Below are 22,535 nucleotides of genomic sequence, written 5' to 3' on the forward strand. Positions count from 1 at the left end.
CAATCTTTTTGGACTCACGTGATTTCCAGCTCTTCTACTTTCATTTTACATTCTGAGAAACCCTGTCTTTGGTCCCCACCCATGTTATAAGGGAGAGGGACTCTCTTTCACTGCTCCCAGCCGAGGTAACAGAGCCGGCGGTGGGCTCCGGGTAAAGCTTTTCTCTGTGTCCGTGTCTCACTACGACCTCCAGGAATTGAAACTAGAGGGTGTTCGAATTTCTGAGCGGGGAAGGGCAGAGGGGAGGTTTGGAAAATGATTAAATTGGCAACACTGCATGATGCAAGTAGTTGACCACTTGCCGGGGGGCAATCGGGGAATTCAGGGGGGATCTACTAGGGGGTGGGGGTAGAGAAATCCCTGTCTGTGTGTTTGGAAAACGAAGGCTGAAAATGGTCCGGGTTGCCTAGGATCAGTAGCTGGGGCCAAACAGTCTGAGCGCACTGACATGAGGGTGGTGCAGGTGCGTTTTCTGGCTGAGTCTGACACCACCCTTTCAACTGGGGAAGTGCAGGCAGCGATAGACCCAGGAGTCCTGGCTCCCAGTCCCTCCCCCACACTAACCCCTAGACCCCACTCCCCTCCCCGAGCATAGAACCTAGGAATCCTGGCACCCAGACCCCCTCCTTTAACCCACTAGACCCCACTCCCCTCCCAGAGCTGGGGATAGAACCCAGGAGTCCTGGCACCCAGCCCCCTTTCCTCTAGAGGTGCAGATTGAACACCAATGAAAATTAAATCCCAAACTGTTTGGTTTTATGATGTCTGGCAGGTCAGGATTTCAGGTTAGGATTATTTTGGAGGTTTCATGGCTCAGGTGCATTTAAATTCTCTTCCTTGGTTGCATTAAAGGGCTGCCATGTTGTTGTTTTTTTTAAAAATCCCCATATCTGAATTTACTTTCCCTGCTTTAATTACAAGCATCCCTTACAATTATCATAGCCAAGAGATCAGCAAGGAAAAAATCCCCCTGTATTCAGTTTTTGCATTTGATAGCACTTTGTACCCTGTCGGCTTGAAGCTGCCCCCCACAAAGCCAGCTTTCCAGTGTGAATGTGAGTTAATGCTGTTGTGCAAAAGGGAAGTGCCATTCTGGGCCGTGTTAGCAGGGGTGTCCTCTGTGAGATGGGAGGTAACTGGCCGGCTGGGGAGCCAGTCTGAGGACCGCCCTTGAATAAAGAAGTGGACAAACTGGAGAGAGTCCAGAGGAGAGCAACAAAACTGTCAGCACATTGGAAAACATCTCTGAGAAACGTAGGGCTGGGAGGGACATTGAGAGGTCATTGAGGAAGTCCAGCCCTCTCGCCCAGGACCATCCTGTGAGCTTAGATCTTCAAGGAGCTGTCCACAGAGCCCAGGACTGTTTTCCTGTGTTTCCTGTTAATCGAGAACGGGAATAGTTCAACGTTGTCCCTCCATGGTGCATGACTTAATATCTGAGGGAAGCCGGTTGAAGTGACAGGTCACCACTGGACAGTAGCAAGCTGTGAAAGAAGAAATAGGCAGCAGATAAAAGCCCGTAGTGGTAAGGAGCCTGGTGGGGCCCGTGAGTTACCATACAAAGGTCTGATCCTTTCTCACAGCCACTGCAGCTGAGCCCTTATGTTTTGGCTTGTTTTAGATGGGAAGCGTGCTTTGAGAGAGACACGCTAGAGGTAACAGACGTTGGTCCAATAGAAGAGATTCCTCACCCACCTTGTCTCTTTCACATCCTGGAACCAACACAGAGCAAAATGTGTTTTGTCAAGCCTTAGTGAAGAGCTTTTATGCTAAACAGAAACTGACGGTTTCTGTGAGATCTGGTGACTACAGGCAGCCGCAAAACCCAATTTACAAGGGAAATAAAGTTGTTTCTCTTTTCGCACAAAGCTTTAAAGCTTTGTATTTCCTTAAAAGATGGGGGAGCCTGGGGAGGGGAGTGTTATTGGTAAATATTGATTTCAACCCCCCGTCCCAAATTGACACATACTTCCATTGATGATGATCCAAATTCATAGCTAGGCAAAGTAAGACAAAGTTTTAACTTTTTGAATCTCAGCGTCTACTGTCATTAGCTAATTATTGTCTGACCTCCCACATTACTTCCCGTAATTGTGAAAATTTAAATAGATTAATGGGGAAAAACATGCTACAAACTAAATCAAGATAATCTGTCACAATTATGCACAAATGAATACTGAATTCTGCCACACCGATCTATAAATTACAGTGTGAGTGCAAGGGTGTATTTAAATTTGTATCCGTCCCTCGCTACACCCCCTCAGCTGGGAAGAACCTGGCATGGTTCTTCTAGAGAAGGGAAGGCTGAGGGAGGCCTTGAGAATAAACTTCAGACTTGTCAAGGGCTGTTATAAAGAGGACAGGGATTGACTGATCTCCATGTCCAGCGAGGGGAGGGAAAGAAGAATGGGCTTAGTTTGCAGTGAGGGAGATTTAGATTGGAAATTAAGGAAAACTTTCTAGCTTTAAGGCTATAGTAGCAACTGTCCAAGGCACAAGGCTGCAGGGCCCATCAGAGCTGAGCCATGGGGGCCGGGGTTCACTGGTTGCAAACGCAGAGGCTTGGAAATCGGCTGCAGGCTGTGCGTGTCAGAGGCTGAGAGACAGGAGAAGCAGTTGTGAGCGCAATCTTGGGAGGAAGCAGAGACAAGGCTTCTTGGGCACAGAGCCTGCTGGAAGGGCAGGCTTGGGGATTTCTGAGTGTGACAAAGTGGGATTGTTCTGTAATATTTGTATGATCCCTGTGTGGGCCTCAGTTTCCCCTATGCGTTGCATTGTTACAGGAATTGGAGGTGGGGGTGGAACAGCCCAAACTTCAGCAATAATCTCAGGCATGTGGAGCAACAAGATTATAAACTGACAAGGGTCTGTTTTAATAGATGTATTTGTTATATCTGCCTTGGATTTCCTTGTTAAAGGCTGGGAAAGTCCCCGTCGGGGTGGCTGTGTTTGGCTTTATTTGTACGCTGCTTGGTCTGGCAGAACTACAGTTTGATTTCTCTCTCCTCCCCCCCCAAGTTCCAAGATGTCGCAGCCCCTCTGGCTGGCCGCCCTAGTCACCATCTCCCAGGCTCTCCAGATGTCTATGGTGCAGCACGTCAGCCAAGCAGTGGTGAGTGCCCATCCCATCCTCCGGCACTAACATCAGGACACTCCGGCTGACTGGGAAGCACTTTTGCGCCTCAGTTACTAACCACCAATTCCTGCAAATTATAAAGTGACAGCAGGGAGCAATTGGGGTATTCAAGTGTTACCGTAGTATAAATGTTTCCTATCGTTGAGGACTCCTTGATTCTATCCCCAGCTCTGGAAGTGGAGAGGGGTCTAGGGGGTGAGAGCAGGGGGGCTGGGAGGAAGGACTCCTGGGTTCTCTCCTGGCTCTGGGAGGGGATGGGTCTGAATTATTAACAAAGACTTTATTTCTCCCAAGAGCTCAGTGGTCATTGGAGTTAAATCAGCGCTAACTGAAAAACCCCGCATTTTAAACAAAAACCAGGAGTCCGGTGGCACCTTAAAGACTAACAGATTTGTTTGGGCATAAGCTTTCGTGGGTAAAAAACCCATCTGAAGTGGTTTTTTTTACCCACAAAAGCTTATGCCCAAATAAATCTGTTAGTCTTTAAGGTGCCACCGGACTCCTTGTTGTTTTTGTGGATACAGACTAACACGGCTCCCCCCTGACACTTGACAGTGTTTTAAACAGTCTGACCACAATGCTTTCCCCACCCAGGCCTTGTCTACACAGGAGAGCGTTCTCAGCATAACTTAAGATGCGACGGGTCCAGTTATCCCAGTTGTGTGTGGGGGGGACACGAAGTTTGTTGTGGATCTGCGGCTGTTTTCAGTGGAGCGTACGTCGCTTGGCAACGGCTTTCGGCTAGATTGAGAAAAGGCCGCTCTTGTGCTGGTGGTTAGACCAGTGTCAGTGTACTGGTTCACTGCAGCTGGGTTATTAGAGCTGTACAATGCTTTTGGTTCCCACAGCGCCCCCTGCTGGGCAAGGCCGGGCTGGAGCAGCCAGGAGCTCCCCCCACAGCGCCCCCTGCTGGGTGAGGCCGGGCTGGAGCAGCCAGGAGCTCCCCCCCACAGCCAGCACCCTGCCCCCTCCTCACAGCTCCCCCTGCTGGGTGAGGCTGGGCTGGAGCAGCCGGGAGCTCCCCCCACAGCCAGCACTCCCTATGGGTAGTGAGGCACATAGATCTGCATTCCCTTGGGCATTAACCCTTTGTGTCTGCTAGGTACCGCTGATCCGGTATGGCGATCTCCTTCCCCTGGACCCAACACAGCCTGGGACACAAATCCAGAATGGATTCAACAGCACGTCGTCTGTGCTGGCGAGGTGTGTGGGGCTGGAAACGTTGGGGGTGTGACCCGGGGCACCGGGGGCAGCCCTCACTGAAAACGCCAAGGTCAGGGCAGGCTGCGAAAAGGAGAGCAGATGATTCTCCCCATACTGGAGGTTCACACTGAAGTTAGACTCACCAGCCAGTCACAAACTGCGCTCCTAACCCCCTCATGCCGGTTATCAAGAAGCAAAAAAGAAATCACACAGCCCCCTTTCATTGGTGGTGGGTATTGAAAGCCAGGGTAGGCTAAGCCTCCCCTAACCCAGGCTGTGGCCCTGTCCATGCTCTGCCCCAAGGCCCCACCCTCGCTCCCCCTCTCCCCTGAAGCAACTGGGGCCTTGGGCAGAAGGGGCAGGGCCAGGGGCTAGCCTCCCCAAAGCGGGGTTCACCTGCCACCCATGCTCCCTTTATTGCTGTCAGGGTTCCCTCCCCACTCTGAACTCTGGGGTACAGATGTGGGGACCCACATGGAAGACCCCCTAAGCTTATTTCTACCAGCTTAGGTTAAAACTTCCCCAAGGCACAAATTCTTTGCCCTTGGAGGGTACGCTGCCACCACCAAGTGATTTAACAAAGAATCAGGAAAAGGACCACTTGGAGTTCCTATTCCCCCAAAATATCCCCCCAAGCCCTTACACCCCCTTTCCTGGGGAGGCTTGAGAATAATATCCTCACCAATTGGTTATAAAGTGATCACAGACCCAAACCCCTGGGTCTTAGGATCATAGAGAAATCAGTCAGGTTCTTAAAAGAAGGATTTTATTTTTTTTTTTAAAAAAGGTAAAAATCACATCTGTAAAATCAGGATGGAAAATAGCTTTACAGGGTAAAAAAGATTCAAAAACACAGAACTTCCTCTAGACTTAGTTTCAAAGTTACAAAAAACAGGAATAAACCTCCCTCCAGCAAAGGAAAAATTCACAAGCAGAACAAAAGAGAATCTAACACGCCTTGCCTGGCTTTTACTTACAATTTTTGTAATATGAGAGACTTTTAGGATGGTTTATAGGAGAAGAAGTTTTCTGACCTGATGCTTCTCTGCTTCCCAAGAGAACACACAAAACAAAGCCTTCCCACCCACCCCCAGATTTGAAAGTATCTTCTTTCCCCATTGGTCCTTTTGGTCAGGTGCCAACCAGGTTATTTGAGCTTCTTAACCCCTTACAGGTAAGGAGGAATTCTAGGCTACTCTTAGCTGTATGGTTATGACAATTGCATTCCAGTTCTCTGGCCCCCAGTCAGCACCGGTAAGGTGAGAAGTTATCTAAAAACTCTGCTCAATATATACAAAATGTTTTTCTGACCCCAAAGGGCCAGCCACACTGCCAGGTCGATATTAGTTTGGATCTTACCCAAGATACCAACCCGCCGGCCAGTCCTTTAGTGTCTAAAACTAAAAGTTTATTATAAAAAGAACAGGAAGAGCAATGTGAAATGGTAAAGCCCCCAGATACATACAGAGATTTCCAAGTCCATAGATCAGATTCTTTGCAGCACTGGGGAGTTTGCTGGCTTGAAAGTCCCTCTGGAATCACCCACCGCTGGGAGAGGCCAGTCAGTCCTTGCTCAGAGCTTCAGTTTGTAGAGAAGTGAGCAGGGCCGGATTAACTTTTTATGGGCCTGGCTCCAAACATATCTGTGGGCCCCATGGGGCAAGGTGCAGGGGGGTGGGATGGCCAGTCTCCAGAGCGAAGGGCGGGCTGGGGCAGTGAGGCACAGCATGGCGGGAGCAGCCCCGCTCCACACAGCCCAGCAGGAGGGCCCTGTTTACAAACCTGCAGCTGCCGGACACACACTGGCCTGCCCTGCCCTGCCCTGTGCTGCCAGCATGCCCCTTCCCCTTGAGACCCCTGCTAGGAGTCGGGGACACGGGAATGAGGCTTTGCCTGTGTTCGCCGTTCACACAGCGCCATGAGGCTGGTGCACTCCCTGTCCTTGCTTTCCTGACCGTCACAATTTCATCCCGAAGCAATTCCGGACTGAGCTGGTGAGCTTCCGAGAGCGGATAGACCAAATCTGAGGCCCGGTCAGCTGCAGCTTCGTGGTCATCATGGTGCATGGGGACAGTGGAGTTGTCATGGCAGCTGATGGACGGCATGTGAACCTGGACGAGCTGTTCGCAGAGATGACCAACGCGACCTGCCAAGCGCTGCAGGGCAAACCCAAGGTCTTCGTCATCCAGGCCTGCCGGGGGGGTGAGTCCGCGGCTCAGATTCCCCCTCCTTTGAGTGGGGAACCCAGCACCAGATTGAATTCTTTCATTCCGACCCCTCCTCCCTGGCCGGGCAGGTGAGCCTCCTGGCAGAATGGACAAGCGGAGCGTGGGAGACTGAGCGAGGGCCTGGGTGGGGATCTCCCTAGAAGGGAGCATCAGCCCATGACTCTGTTTAAAGCTGAGGTGTTTCCTCCTCCCTCCCCACCCCAATTTTTGGACTCCCCACCCCACAAGGGCCTGGCCTGACATTTGACACAGCTGGAGGTTTACTTCAGACCCTGCAAGAGACAGTGACCAAACTGCAGAGACCCCGTGACTGGGTGAGTTGTGCACTTCTGAGCCTCAAAGGGGAGCTGCAGAGGCAAACCTGGTCACACCCAGGGTAAAATCTTTTCCCTTTTCCCATCCCTCATGTGTTAGCTAAGGGAGGTAACCCCAAGCTCCTAGCTAACGCGGGTTACAGCTACAATTTCCTTTTCTTCACACTCAGATTCTAACACCCGTTTAAGCAAACCCAGTGTAGCCATCCCCTTCTACTTTGTATCTCACACACAAACTGCATTTGAAGAACACTGAAGTTGCGAAGTCGAGCACTGAAAAGTTAGGGAAGGCCAGAATTAAGGATGCCCATGCAACCTTAACTCTGTCCTGTTGTGTCCAACAATCTGAAGTACAGGCAGCAGTCCCAGCTCAGTGTATAACACACCGTCCCACTCATTCCTCACCCTGTACACAGGCCCTTCCCTACCAGCGGAAAGGTGGCATTTGGCTTAACTTGGGTTTTACCTCAACTTAACTGATGACCAATTAACTCAAGGTAGAAAACTGTAGGGTAAGAAACTGACGGGGGGGTCGCTTCCTCATTCTCCTCCTCTAAACGCTGCTGTGCCGGAAGGCTGGCAAAAAACTCACCAGCAGTCACGCAGGCTGGGACCCCTCCGGTTACTGGTCAGTCTGGTCTCATTGCTCCCTTGGGCTCCTCCGTCTGCCTGTCTCCCCCTTGGCTCTCTCTTGGCTTACACCAATACTGTTGGCTCTTTGGGGCAGGGATCATGGTTTGTTCTGGGTCTGTGCAGCTCCTGGCGCAACGGGGTCATGGGCCATGGCTAGGTTCCTAGGATATCCCGTAACACACGGAATAGAAAATTCACAGCATTATCATAGGGGAGTCCAAGACACACAATTAATCATGACTTTATGGTGATTTCTTTCCTGAGCAACTCAGAAATGCACAGAAGGCATCACAGCACCCCAGTGACAGAGACACAGGCCCTGCCCCGCAGATCTTACAGCTAAGAGCCCGTCAGAAAGTAGCAGTGGACACACCTTTAGAGAGTGACAGGTTTCAGAGTAGCAGCCATGGTAGTCTGTATTCGCAAAAAGAAAAGGAGGACTTGTGGCACCTTAGAGACTAACACATTTATTGGAGCGTAAGCTTTCGTGAGCTACAGCTCACTTCATCGGATGCATTCAGTGGAAAACACAGTGAGGACATATATATACACACAGAACATGAGAAAAAAACAAAACCAAAAAACCAAACCTGTAAGGAGAGTGATCAGTTAAGATGAGCTATTACCAACAGGAGAGCGGGGTGGGGGTGGGGGGCGAAACTGGACAGTCTCTACGTAAAAGAATAAATGGACACAAATCAGATGTCAAGAATTATAACATTCATAAACCAGTCGGAGAACACTTCAATCTCTCTGGTCACTCGATTTCTGACCTCAAAGTGACTATCCTTCAACAAAAAAACTTCGAAAACAGACTCCAACGAGAGACTGCTGAATTGGAATTAATTTGCAAACTGGATACAATTAACTTAGGCTTGAATAGAGACTTGGAGTGGATGGGTCATTACACAAAGTAAAACTATTTACCCTTGTTTATCTCCCCCCACCCCACTGTTCCTCAGTCGTTCTTGTTAACTGCTGGAAATGGCCCACCTTGATTATCACAACAAAAAGTCCCCCCCACCCCGCTCTCCTGCTGGTAATAGCTCATCTTAACTGATCACTCTCCCTACAGGTTTGGTTTTTTGGTTTTGGGTTTTTCTCATGTTCTGTGTGTATATATATGTCCTCACTGTGTTTTCCACTGAATGCATCCGATGAAGTGAGCTGTAGCTCACGAAAGCTTACGCTCCAATAAATGTGTTAGTCTCTAAGGTGCCACAAGTCCTCCTGTTCTTTTTTTAAAGAGTGGTTTCTTTTCATTCCCCGAGCGGCTCACAGCTGCAAGTGCCTGCCTCAGGGCAGATTGAGAAAGCAGGGCACACGTTAGCTGAATTAGAGCCTGTAGCCCAATGGCACCAGGTTCTCCCGGGCAGAACCCAAGCAGTCCAGAGACCGAGAATCGCTCCCAGGATCCAGTATTTTATAGATCTTGCTCACAGGCGCCTTCATCCCAGCATAGGCTTTGAGGGATCGCCAGTGCAGACGGTCTGTGGGCTTTTGCTGTTGCTTTGAAGTTAATGTTCTACTTCCTATCATACACAAGTGACCCAGCACCAGTGATCTACATAATGTAATTGCCGGCCGTTTGTTCCAGTAGGGCCGGAGACGTGGAAACGTTTCAGCATTAGTATTCGTGCATGAAGTAAATCTTCATCTAAATGCTAATACATCATCAGAACATAAGAACAGCTACACTGGGTCAGACCAAAGGTCCATCTAGCCCAGTGTCCTGTCTGCCGACAGTGGCCAATGCCAGGTGCCCCAGAGGGAATGAACAGAACAGGGAATCATCAAGTGATCCTTCCCCTGTCTCCTATTCCCAGCTTCTGGCAAACAGAGGCTAGGGACGCCATCCCTGCCCATCCTGGCTAATAGCTATTGACGGATCTATCCTCCATGAATTTATCTAGTTCGTTTTTGAACCCTGTTATGGTCTTCACCTTCACAACATCCTCTGGCAAGGAGTTCCCCAGGTTAACAGTGGAGGTTTTTAAGGTCAGGCTTAACAAAGCCCTGGCTGGGATGATTTAGTTGCGGATTGGTCCTGCTTTGAGCAGGGGGTTGGACTAGATGACCTCCTGAGGTCCCGTCCAACCCTGTTGTTCTATGATTGTGTGAAGAAATATTTCCTTTTGTTTGTTTTAAACCTGCTGTCTAGTCATTTCATTGGGTGACCCCCTAGTTCTTATGTTACAAGAAGAAGTAAATAGCACTTCCTTATTTACTTTCTCCCCACCAGTTATGATTTAATAGACCTCTATCATATCCCCCCTTAGTCGTCTCTTTGATTTAAGGCTAATTAAGCACAGGATACAGACGTGAAAAAGGACATTGCAACAACAGGTTGATTTACTTACACTAGTACAGGGTATATGCACAATGCAAAAGGCATTCAGCCCGTCACAGACAAATAAGGACGATAACCTCAACGTTTAGCAGAGGAGTGAATGGAACACTTTAACGCAGGGCGGGCAAACTTTTTGGCCTGAGGGCCGCATCAGGTTTTGTAAATTATATGGAGGGCTGGTTAGGGGAGGGGGTGGTGGCCTGGGCCCCACCTCCTATCTGCCCCCCCCCTCTGGGACTCCTGCCCCATCCAACCCCCCCTGTTCCCTGACGGCTCCTCAGGGACCCCTGTCCCATGCACACTCCCCCGCTCCCTGTCTCCTGTCTGCCCCCGGACACCCGCTGAACCATCCAACCCCTCTTCTCATTCCTGACGGCCCCCCTGGGATCCCTTCCCCATCCAACCCCCCCTGTTCCCTGACGGCTCCTCAGGGATCCCTGTCCCATGCACACACCCCCGCTCCCTGTCCCCTGTCTGACCCCGGACCCCCGCTGCCCCATCCAACCCCTCCTCTCATTTCTGACGGCCCCTCCGGGACCCCTGCCCCGTCCAACCACCCCTTCTCCCTGACTGCCCCTGGAAACCCTGCCCCCATTCAACCCCCTGTTCCTTCCCTGACCCCTATCCAAACCCCTGACCACCACCCTGAACTCCCCTGCCCTCTATCCAACCCTCCCTGCCCCCTTACCGCGCTGCCTGGAGCACCGGTGGCTGGCGATGCTACAGCCGTGCCACCCTGCTTGAGCCAGGCCACGCCGCCACCGCGCAGCCCAGAGACCGGGTCAGGCCGCTGCCCCAGGAGCTCACCCCCTACCCGAGCCTTGTGCCGGCGGTTGAGCGAGCTGGGGCTGCGGGAGAGGGGGGACAGCGGGGGTGGGGCCGGGGGCTAGCCTCCCAGGCCAGGAGCTCAGGGGCTGGGCAGGACGGTCCCGCGGGCCATAGTTTGCCCTCCCCTGCTTTAAGGCCTTAACCTACTAGCCAGCTGACAGCGCCGCATCCCCGCTTTGAATTTGTTGCTGAATTTTTGTCTTAAATTGACCCTGCTCTCTGGAATCCCCACCCCCCACGAGCACATCAAAACGGGCAGTTAGGCTGGGAGCGGAATCCACTCCGAAATGAAACCAGACGCAGGAAACCATAAAAATCCCCCCTCTTCCTAAAACGGCCAAATGATGGCTTTAAACTGCAACTTGTAACTTGCTGAAAACCAAAAATTCTCTGTTTTTTACAATGAAAAGGAGAGCATTTTCATCAAAAATGAATTTTTTCCCATACTTTCTAATACCCCATTTCATCGTGGGAGGATCAGGAACAGACAAATCAGAGGGAGGAGAGGAGTTACAATAAAACATTACATGTGGGCCTCAGGGGCATCTTGTGGCAGGGAGTTCCACAGGCTAATTATGCTTTGTATGGAAACCATGTTTCCTTGCATTGGTTTTAAATGATGTCCTTCTAGTGCTTGTTTTGAGACGTTGTGTGTGCTGGATCTAGCAACCACTAGCTGAGTGTGTGTGACTCTGCTACGTTTTAATTTCTGTTTCTGAAAGGAAGCTATTTTATGCTTTAGGAAGAGGAGACCCAGGTGTGCTTCAATGTGATAATCTCGTAGCTGACTCAGACAACCAGGTCCCTCAGTGGCGGATTCCTACGCACACTGACTGCCTCTTCGTCTTTTCATCCCCAGACGGTACCAGTGTGAATCTGTTTCCACCCTGCTCGTATCAAAGTAGCGGAAGCTACAGCCTTGTGCTGTGCTTGGCTCATTACACTTTTGTTATAAGGGGAGACCAGGACTCCTGGGTTCTGACCCAGCTCTGGGAAGGGAGTGGGGGCTAGTGGGTTAGAGCAGGGGGGCTGGGAGCCTGGACTCCTGGGTTCTATCCACTACTTGCGGTGGGGGTTGGTGGGTTAAAGCAGGCAGGACTGGGAGCCAGGACTCCTGGGTTCCATCCCAGCTCTGGGGGAATAATGGGGTCTATTAGTATTGTTCTGCAAAACTTGCCCCCGACAGTGTGGTCTTGCTATTCGAAGCCCTAGCCCTCTGGCACATCCTGAGGTATCTTTGTTCAATGAATCCAAGTATCTGGTCTCACCCTGACTCCAGCAGCTTCAGACTGGGAGGCAGTGAAGTCCCACGTGGGTCTGTGGTTTTAATGAATCTCCCTCCTTCGTCCCCAGGTTATTACTCAATTAGAAATGAAGCCACAGGCTCTTGGTTGATTCAGATCATGGTGTATGTCTTCACTACAAACCCCTACTGGGACATCATGGAGCTATTCACCAAGGTAAACGCATGGCATCTGGAGAGGTTATGTTGCTATTGAGTGGGAAGATAAGTGACCTTATACTGTGCCCGGCAAAGGGAGATCTCCCTAGCCTTTTTGTTTCTAGAGATGCAGCAGAGTTCAAATCCCAGCTGCCCAAGGCTGTGTGTGATCGAATGAATGAATGGGTGTCTGTCATCAGCGTTGCTGGTGCTTTTACAGCATGTGGCTGGCCCACAGGAAGACTGTTTCCAAGGGGCATTGAGGGCTTAGCAGCACCGGTATAACCTAAGGTGGGAATTTAAACTGACCTATCAAAGTGGTGCAAACCCAACAAGCTTCATTCAATTTAAACATGGCTTATTCCAGGCTATTCTAAGTTGAGTGGGAACAGTTGTTAGGGTGCTACAGAGTGAAACGGGTGCAACGATGTTTAACTGTTATACATGTGCATTTATATAACACACTCATACAAATATACTGTAGATACAATACAGCTACATCTGTATTTGTGTATATGCACATATGCATTATACAGACAACTGTGTCTAGAAATATACAATAGATTATTTATATCCACCTTTTCTATATTTTATAAAATTATAATGAATATATTATTTATACACACAAAATATATATTTTATAGTACATAAGATGTACGTGGGTATAAATATAAAACAAAGATACATTCTAATTCCCTAGCGCTTATCTAGCACTTCTCTCAGCAGTAGATGACAAAGCACTTTTCAAAGCAAGGATGTATCATTATCTCCATTTTACAGATGAGGAAAAGTGTGTGTGTGTGTGGGGCACCCCCCTTCTGGGATGCCACCTGATGTACTGCAGTTTCACAGAGCCTCCCCTGCTCCACCAGCCTGGGTTCCCTCTCCCTGTTTTGCTGAATGTCCGGCCTCTTGCAGCACACACCCCCACACACAGGTAGGGCCACACCCCGCTGCAGACACTGAGTGAAGTCAGCTCTGTGTGAGAGGACTCCCCCAGCAATCACGTGCACGCCCCTTTTGGGAGATAAACCCAAAATAATACTGTCTTGCACTGTGCAGAAAAATCTGCACAGTGCAAGCTCATAAAAATCCGCCGTCTTCCTCAATGTGAAGAGAGATGAACACAATTTCTTTCCCCCCCACCCCAGTTAGAAACTACATAAACTGGGTTTTATTATAAAGAAGAAATAAGTTTATTAACGACAAAAAGTGAATTTTAAGTGGTTAAAGGGATAGCAAACCGAACAAAGCAGATTACCTTAGTAAATAAACAAAAGTCGCAGACTGAGCTTAACGCACTAGATCGGTAGGATATCAATTAGCAAATTCTCACCCTGAGTGATAAACAGGCTGGCAGATTCTTAAGGCACAAGTTGCCTTGGCTTTCCCAGGTTTTCATACACAGGCTAAAGATCTTAGCCTGGGACCATCACTTCTCACAGTTCAGTCTTTGTTCCTCAGGTGATTTCAGGTGTGTTGTAGGGAGAGTGAGGACCCCTCATGTTGTCATTGTCCCTCTTTTATATCTTCCCCGCTCTTGCTGGAAAGCTTTTTTGCTGTGACCTGGGTCAAACAGTTCCCATTGTGTAGAGCTATCTCTGAGAGGTCTCTATTGCACACAGTTCCTTGGGTGACCCTTATGCTTGTGTGCATTTCTTCAATCAGCCACTAACATTGTGTGGCCTCAGCAAACACAGCACATTTGAAATACAGAGACATGGTCAATATTCCCAGCTTCAAATACAGCAATGATACGTGCATACAAATTGGATAAACACATTCAGTAAATCAGAACCTTTCCAATGAGACCATGAACCATCTTGCATAAAGTACATCTTAGTCATACCATATTCATATCATAACCATATTTTCATGAAGAATATGGGGTGTAACATCACAGTGTGTTCAGAGGTCAGGCATCAGGCCTCCAAACTCCTGAGCCTGGATTAAAAATCATGAACTTCCCCCCAAAAAGATGCCGTCCCCAGTTGTTTGCCAGGTTGTTGCCGTGTGAGTCCCAGGATATTAATGCAACAAGGTGGGGGGAGGTCATATCTTCTATTGGACCAAGGGACAAGCTTTCAAATGACAACGGTCAGTCCACCCCCTCCAAGGAAACCCGCCCAGCCCTTCCAAAGGCCAGCCTGGGAACTACGTCATAACGCTGCTAGACAGTACAACCCGTGGGCTTAACAGGGACACTGGCTCCTTGCAACAATCTGTAACCCCCACCTGTCTGCTAGCCCTTAATGTCACACTTCAAACCCCTTCTGCAGAACAATCAAACCCCCTCTCATGTGACCACCTACAAGGCATGACCCCCATAAACTTTCCTGTCAGTCCCAACTGGGATTTAGCTCAGAGGTGCCGATTTCTCTCTCCAGCCCTGCAGCAGGGCTCCAAAGCTTGTCTGTCTCCCCAGCAGAAGTTGGTCCAATAAAAGCCGTGACCTCACCCGCACCAGAAAACAGATACAAAGCTCCCTTGTTTTAAAGAGACAAGGTGGGCGAGGTCTTAGCACCTAGGAGCTTAGTCATGGCCCAGAACCCCATTGTGCCAGGCACTGTACGTGAGGTGTATTACGGTCGTGCCTAGGCACTCAATCCTGGCCCAGACCCCACTGTGTCAGGTGCTGTGCAGACACAGAATGAAAGATGCCCCAAGGAGCTGACAATCTGAGTACAAGAGGCCAGGAGGACACAGACAGACTGGGCAGAGGAGAAGTGGGGCGCAAGGAAACAATGAACTGACATTATTTCGATTTAGACAATAATATCTTAATAAAAGGTGTCACTTCCCCCACCTTGTCTCTCTATTATCCTGGAGCCAATGCTGCATTATTTCAAATCAGCATTCCAGAGCCAAAGATTGTGGTAGGTTTAACCACTGCCCTGAGCTAGCTGTGAGTGATAGATAAGCACACGTCACTGCCCAGAACAAAGGGCTTTGTGAGTCCATGCAGGAATCTGGACCATCTGGGCAGAAGGTTTCTCTGGATATTGTTTTAGCTAAGAGGTGCTGATGCAGGTACAAGGGGAGAGACCAAGCAGAAAGAGAGACAGCCTGGAAAAAGCAGCTGACAAAAGCCTAGAGAGAGAGCTTTTGGGCACTGTGCTGGCTGAAAGAGGTTTGGAACTCTGAGCAGGAAAAGTGTCTCTCGGTTGATTGCTTCTGTGTGCTTCCCTGGATTCTGTATGTTCTGCGTAAATAAATAAAATTGCCTCAAAGGTACCAGACTCCAATCTCCATTTCTCTTCCCAGCTGGAATAACCTACCGATCCCTGAATTTTAGCTAGCTACTTGGGTTAGAGAGGGGAAAAGTTTTGTTCCAATTCGAAGTTGCCAGTTCTTGCATTTTGGTGTTTCCATGTCTTGGCTTTTCAGAACTCTTTGGTCTCCAAAAATAATGTTTGGTTGGTTGGTTTGGGGTTTTTTGGTCCCAATTGGCGGAACGGCAATTCCATTTTCCAGCAGTTACACACCGTAGACAAAGGGAAGACGCGTAATTCACTGGGTTTGTTTTGTCTTCACCATGCCTGCTTCTCTTCACGTTACACCTCCCAACTGTGGGGGGTTTAAGTTATTGCCACAGGAACAACTTTCCCCGATAGATTTGTATTTTCAAATGACTCGATCCTCTTCTAGGTAACGAACATGATTGCTCAGAAAGAGTTCATGATAAAGGAGAAAATCAGAATGACTCACCCAGAAATAAAGTCCACTCTGACAAAAAAGCTCCGTTTGAAGGTAAGTCGGAGTCTTAACTGTTTTCCCGCTGGTTTGCGAAACATACATTTCACACAGCTAACTCCACCATCAATCTCAGAGCGCCAAAGGTAAAAGAAAGCAGCACCCATTATGCCTGTCCTTCTGATCAACCAGTCGAGCACTGGTCTGAGAACTCAGGACTCCTGGGTTCTATCCCCGGCTCTGGAAGAGGAGTGGAGTCCGGGGAGGGCTGACAGTCAGGACACCTGGGTTCTCTCCCTAGCCCGGATGTATTCCCTATACCTTTCCAGGGTCAACATACGCTTTGTTGTTTTCCCCCAGGAGTAAGACTCACAGATCAGACCCTGGGCCTGTCTAACACAGCTTCTCCTGTCCCGTTGTGCCCATGAGACTTTCCGCCTATCCAACCCAGTCTTTACACGATTACCCCTGCGCATCAGACTCTTAGTGCATTCAGACACACACTCTAAGCATCCAGACCCACAGCCTTCACTCGAGACAACGAGGTCTCCAGCTCTCACATCTGCAGAGAAAATGGGGTCAGAGGCGCCGCTGGCCTAAGTGTGACTGGCACCTGAATCTGCAGAGAGCCTGAACCGATTGCTCGGACAGGTGTGAACTGCCCCAAGTGTGACCAGTGCCTGGGGTGTAACTGACGCTGCCTGAGTCTGCAGAGAGCCTGAGCCGATCGCAGGGAGTGGTGTGAACTGCCCCGAGTCTAACTGAGGCAGGAAAGTCTGCCGGGGACAGAGATTTTAAGGCCAGAAGGGGACGTCTGATCATCTAGTCTGACCTCCTGTATAACCCAGGACCAAAAATGTCACCCCGTTACCGGTGCATTGTGCCCTACAGCTTGTTTGGCTAAAGCATCTTCCAGAAAGGCAGCCATTTGCCCAGGGCTAATCCGCCCTGCAGGTAGGCAAGGTAAGAAAAACACTGCTTGAGAATGTCTGAGCGTTTGTTTGAGGGATAGTGACTCGGAAGGTTTTGATGTGGGACGTTGACAACGGGTGTGTTAACTTTGAATTTCAGTGGCTGCAGGCGTTAAATAATATTGTTTGTCTCCCCTTGCTTGCACCCCCAGCATTGTGCACAAGTGTGAAAATTTAAATCAATGATAAAAAAAAATGCTTTAAAAATCACCATTGCTGTTCTCCATCGAAATGACGGAAACATAAACACTGAATTCTGCGAGGGGTACTCCTTTCTAATTTGAATGTGTCGGGCTTTCATTTCCAGCCGTTGGTTCGTGTTCTGCCTTTCTCCGCTCATGAAAAAGCTCTTCAGTACCTGGGATTTTCTCCCTGGGAAGGTGTTTATACACACGATCAAGTCACTTCTCAATTTTCTTTTTGGGAAGTTCAACAGATTTAAGTCTGTCACCGAAAGCGTTTTCTCAAGCCAGCAAATCTTTTTTTGGTTCTCTTCTATGCACCCCTTCCAATTTGCTTGAAACAATCGCTCAGGGACGGGGGGAGGGTCGCTCAATGTGGTGTTAACTCTGAAACCTACTGATATATAGTTAAGTGTCATCATTATTGAGTCTTAATGATTCATAGATTCCAAGGACCATTGTGGTCATCTGGTCTGACACCTCCTGGATGACACAGGCCAGAGAATGCCCCCAAATAATTCCCAGCCTGTTAAATATTCCCCATGTAGCTATGGATTGGGAGCAAGTCACCCCTTAACCCTCTTTGTTAAGTTAACTAGACAGACTCCAGGAGCTCAGTCACTCTAACGCTGGTGGGTTTTATCAGCAACACGATTTTAAATGGGCCTCCCACCACAGCTGCTCCGGGGCAGCGAAGTTTTGTCAGAAAAAATATCTGGGCCGCCCTAATGGCAAATGAGCTAATTAATAAACAGCAGGCGAGTTGGAATAAACTGCAAGTGTAACCAGGAGTTGCGGGTGCAGAAAATGAGTGAGAGACCAGCAATCGAGGCCTGGGGGGCCCCAGCTGTGCCCCACTTTGACCAGAGATTCAGTGGGGCTCAAAGCAGTGGAATGAGCTTTTTCTGGGGAGCCTGGGACATGCAGCGAGCATGCCCAGCCTCAGCTCCTCACCCCAGTGAGTTCTTGGGGCCTGTTTCAGCTCCACCCAGCCCCATAGCTTGGCTCACGGGGGGCAGGGAGGGGGCTCAGCCCCCCCAATCCTGGCATGCCCATGTTTTCCTCAGTCCCTGTTCTCTGCCTCTTCTTACTGTCCTGTCCTTCTCCTCCATCTCCCTATCCCCCTGCAGCCCTGTACCCATCCCCCTGCCACTTACTGTGCCTGAACCCCCTTTCCCCAGTGCCCCTCCCAGCAAGTGTTTTCCCCCCAGAATAAACAAAACAAAAAGACCCCCCTGACAGAGACAGATTTTAGCACCGCAAGCCAGATCCATGGGGTATCTGGCTGGCTGGGGGCAGGGGTGTGTGTGGGGCAAGATGGATGGAGGGGTGCGTGGGAGTGTATGGGGGGTGGGTGGATGGATGAGGGCTGGAGGGATGTGTGTGGCTGCAGGCGTGTGGGGGGAGGGATGGATGGAAGGGTGCAGGGGGATGCAGGCATGTGAGGGGCACATACATGGAGAGGGTGTGGGAGGGAGGGGGGATGGGCAGCTCAGGGGGCGCACACACACTCACACCCACCAGCTGGCCCAGCTATGCCATTTGCCCCCTCCCGCCTCCCCACTTGCCCCCGATCCAACCCTCTCCCCTGCCCCAATCCAGACACCAGACGGTTTCCATTGGCTTTTATTAGAAAACTCTGGGTTGGACAATTTCACGGACTCCCCTCAATCCCCCTCCCATCGCTGCCCCCCGGCCCGGCCTCCCCATTAACCCGCGGCACCCCCACTCCCCCCGGCACAGTCACCCAGCAAACGGGGCAAGCAAGAAATAACGACGACAGATATCCCCAGTGCCCCCCCGACCCACTCTCCTGTTCACCTGGGCATGCTGCACCCTCTGGTGGCAACCGTGGGATACTGCACACAGACAACCGTCTCCGTGCACACAGCTGCCCTCTGGTGCCAGCAGTGGGATACGGTAGGGCGTAAAGTGCATCGGCGCAGCATGGCAGGTGTCACCGCAGGGCCCATACCAGAGCCAGGGTCCAAGTCAGGAAGGCCGGCAGGGGGTCTGGCAGGGCCCCACTGCAGAGACACTGGCCACCTCCAGGCTTCCCGCTCCCGCCCCGGGGCCCCGGGGCCGGAGATGCGGTGGGGGAGCCCTGGCAGTACATCCAGTCCTGTGGGGCTGACCTGGGGTACCCGCTCTCAGCCTCCACGCTGCCCCCCAGAAAGCGCCAGTACTCGGTGCCCTTGAAAAAGTACGTGCTTCCTGCAGAGGAGAGAGAGAGAGAGATGAGAACCAGGGCACTCGCTGCAGGGGTGACTTTAGATGGGTGGCCCCGCAATACCGCTCTGTGCCACAAGAGGGAGCTAGACACCAGGCTGCACAGCTCTGTGTTAGCAAAGGAGGCCCGCCTGAGAAGCAGCGTTAGCCTGGGGAACTGCCTGCCACTGGGAAAACTGCCGGCGATGCATTGTTAGCCTAGTGGACTCCAACCCACACTGGGAATGCTTCTGGAGAAACTCTGCTAGCCGGGGGAACTCCTTCCCACTTGAAACGCTGCTGGAGGAGCACCATTAACCTGGGGAACTTCCCACCACTGGGAATGCCACCTACCATCATTCCAGCTGATGATGTCATCCAGCCCAGGGGGCACCCCCTTCCAGAGGGTCAGCAATCTGGGGTACCCAGGGTCCACGTTTCCAGCTCGGTCATCGAAGCGCCAGTAGTGGGAATTCTCGAAGAAGTAGGTCTTGCCATTGTGGCCCCAGACGAAGGCTGCCTCCACCGTGACCCCCGAGGGCAGCCCCAGGTCGGTGATGGGGTGGGGAGACCCTGGATCCACCCGGGTGTCAGTGAAGACCCAGAAATGCTTCCCTGTAGAGAGGGTGGAGAGTCAGTATGGAGGGTGGCAGAGTGGGGGGCAGGCTGGGGAGTCAAGTTGGGGGGTTATTGGGTGCAGAGGGGCATGCTGGGGGTGGTTATGGGGTCCAGTGTTCTGTGGGGCAAGCTGGGGGGTTTGTGGGAGGTCAGGCTGTGGGGGGGTCTGACACTCTGTCTCAAAACAGCACCCTGGGAACCCCCCTCTTCATCACTGTGATGTGAGGATGCCAGGGGTGGTACAAAGCCTGCCTTTGAAGGATGGTTTGAAAAGTCTTGATCTGTGGCACATTAGCACCCGGTTGGGTTGTGTGAGCTGTCCCTGGGTGGGGAGTTAGGAAGTTTTTCTCCGTGTGTGTGTGTGTGTGACTGAAATATGTTGTGAGGTTGGGAACCCCCACAACCAGCCTTTCAGTACCGACAAAAGAGCCCCTGTCTCTGGCCAGACGGGTGTTGACGGCCCCTCAACAGGAATCTGCTCTTGCAGGGACTCCCTGGAGAGGTCATGGACCCAACGGGGGCTGCTCAAGCCCGAGTCCCAGCCAGGATCTTTCTAGCAGCTGGAAGAAAGTATAAAGGAGGGATGGAGACATCAGCACTTGGCCTCTCTCCTTCCCCATCTCAACCCCTGGAAGATGGGCTGGAAGACACGGACTTTGAACTGGGGAGACTGGTCCCAGGCGGGAAGGGAATCCAGCCGGCATATTGACAACTGTGAGCTGCCTGGACCATCCTCTAGGGTGGGAGACGACTTGAGTGAAATCTTGCTTAGTCTGTGGCATTTAGACGTCGAGTTTATTCTTACGTAACCAAGTCTGAGCTCTGCGCCTGCGCCGTCCCATCACTTAAAAACCTGTCTTCCTGTCGTGACTAAACCTGTTTGATGTTTTACCTAGAACAGTGGTTTGGGGTTGAAATGCTCAGGAGAATCTCAGCTCCGGTTACAAAGGCTGGTGCGCGTCCCCTTTCCTCTGATGAACTAATTAACGAGCTTGCAGTGGCTGAAGAGTTTGGAGCAACGTCAGACGGTATATTTCTGGGGTGCAAGGCTGGGGGTTTGGCTGGTGCTGCTCTCGGGAGCATTCAAGCAGTTTAGCTGGGTGTGGGGCTCCACATGCAGACGGCTGAGTGATCGCAGCGCCTGGAGGGGTTTGCTGCGTGTCACTGGCATGGCATTGTGAGAGACAGCCCAGGCTGGAGAGTTCGGGGCCCCGGCTGTCCCACAGCCCCAGGCTGCACCCCGGGGGTCCTGGCCCAGTGGGGTGAAACACACAGCTTGTACTCAGCCAGATTTGCACTTCATACACTGGTGTGGAGATTTTAGGTGAGGCTTTGAGTGCGGTGGCTGAGACCAGCCAAGAGCCGGTTGCCAGTTGGTTATTCTCAGTTTGCTGCTTTCGGGACCAGGAAGGAGGAACAGAAAAAGCAGAAAAAGACGCGCGAGGGGGAGGCCGTTTCCAGTTCAGCGCTGCACAAACCGCACGGAGGAGAAAGAACCTGAGCAAACCTGGGAGCTGCAGCAGCTGGAGGTCGGGGTTTTCCAGCGAGCCTCGGAGAAGGAAGCAGAAAAGGCCAAAGGGGAAGCTGCACACAGCACTGGGACGAGGGGCCTGGGAACAAGCCGAGGTGTTGGCCGGTCAGAGGCCCTGCAGCAGACAGGGGGAGTGGCACTTCACCAGGCAACAGAGCCAGGGCAGCAGGTTTGTATCAATTGTGATGGTGTCCGGAACGGGTCCAAGTCCCGCCACCCCCCCACCTGCCTAAGGCTCTGGGAGGGAGTTTGGGGTGCTGGCTGCAGGCTCTGGGAAGGGGTTTGGGTGCTGGCTGCAGGCTCTGGGAAGGGGGTTTGGGGTGCTGGGTGCGGGCTATGGGCTGGGGCAGGGGGTTGGGGTGCAGGAGGGGGTGCGGGAGGGGGTTTGCGGTGCTGGGTGCAGGCTCTGGGAAGGGGTTTGGGTGCTGGCTGCAGGCTCTGGGAAGGGGGTTTGGGGTGCTGGGTGCGGGCTATGGGCTGGGGCAGGGGGTTGGGGTGCAGGAGGGGGTGCGGGAGGGGGTTTGCGGTGCTGGGTGCAGGCTCTGGGGAGGGGTTTGGGGTGCTGGCTGCAGGCTCTGGGCTGGGGGTTTGGGGTGCTGGGTGCGGGCTATGGGCTGGGGCAGGGGGTTGGGGTGCAGGAGGGGGTGCGGGAGGGGGTTTGCGGTGCTGGGTGCAGGCTCTGGGGAGGGGTTTGGGTGCTAGCTGCAGGCTCTGGGCAGGGGCAGGGGGTTTGGGGCGCAGAGGTATAAAAGAAAATCTGTGCAAGGGCCTTCTCTGATGAGGATAGTCTGAGGCCCTGTTTTAGGGTGACCAGATGTCCCGATTTTATAGGGACAGTCCCAATTTTTGGGTCTTTGTCTTATATAGATTCCTATTACCCCCCACCCCCTGTCCCGATTTTTCACATTTGCCATCTGGTCACCCTACCCTGTTCTTAGGCTAAGGCCTCTGGCTAAGCAGCAGGGGCAACCATAAGCTGGGACGTGAACGGTCACCTCCTCACATCCCAAACTGGTCATGCTGAAATAAGGGCCTACTGGGCTGTTAGGAATACGGTCCTGTCCCGAGATTGCCCATCACCACCAGACAAAGATAGTTAAAGAAAACTTAGGTTGACAGCATCCGGTCTGGCAAGAACTCACTTCTCAATTGTTGTGGGCGCGAAAGCCTCATTCCTGTCTGGTTTATCTTTCTGGCCC

At 51.5% G+C, this 22,535-nt stretch overlaps 2 protein-coding genes across 7 annotated transcripts in view; one reads left to right on the top strand and one right to left on the bottom strand.

The window, feature by feature from the left end:
• Positions 1-21,505, top strand: LOC114022347 (caspase-14). Of its 5 annotated transcripts, XR_006291607.1 has the most exons (10): positions 1-151; positions 3,019-3,112; positions 4,239-4,339; positions 6,316-6,541; positions 11,435-11,554; positions 12,046-12,152; positions 15,782-15,883; positions 16,187-16,789; positions 20,702-20,833; positions 21,213-21,505. XR_006291607.1 is itself a non-coding variant. In XM_037898770.2 (8 exons), exons 4-8 carry the CDS (start codon positions 6,397-6,399, stop codon positions 16,190-16,192), a joined length of 480 nt encoding a protein of 159 aa, XP_037754698.1. In that variant the 5' UTR covers positions 1-151; positions 3,019-3,112; positions 4,239-4,339; positions 6,316-6,396; the 3' UTR covers positions 16,193-17,076. The 5 variants fall into 5 exon arrangements, 3 of the variants coding, with proteins under 3 accessions (XP_037754698.1, XP_037754699.1, XP_043404804.1); XR_005225321.2 differs by lacking the exons at positions 20,702-20,833; positions 21,213-21,505 and adding an exon at positions 20,293-20,689; XM_037898770.2 differs by lacking the exons at positions 20,702-20,833; positions 21,213-21,505 and having other exon boundaries at positions 16,187-17,076.
• Positions 18,588-22,535, bottom strand: part of MMP25 (matrix metallopeptidase 25) — an 11,456-nt gene continuing 7,508 nt past the window's right edge. Inside the window, exons 9-10 of one of the 2 annotated variants that reach the window (XM_037898768.2) lie at positions 19,542-19,802; positions 18,588-19,193 (exon numbers count right to left, since the gene is read on the bottom strand). In XM_037898768.2, coding sequence (XP_037754696.1) covers positions 18,937-19,193; positions 19,542-19,802 — 518 coding nt within the window. In that variant the 3' untranslated portion in view covers positions 18,588-18,936. The remainder of the gene's footprint in view (positions 19,194-19,541; positions 19,803-22,535) is intronic. The other variant, XM_037898769.2, reaches the window with a different exon arrangement.

The sequence above is a fragment of the Chelonia mydas genome, chromosome 6 (genome assembly GCF_015237465.2).
Source record: "Chelonia mydas isolate rCheMyd1 chromosome 6, rCheMyd1.pri.v2, whole genome shotgun sequence".
Classification (NCBI taxonomy): Eukaryota; Metazoa; Chordata; order Testudines; family Cheloniidae; genus Chelonia; species Chelonia mydas.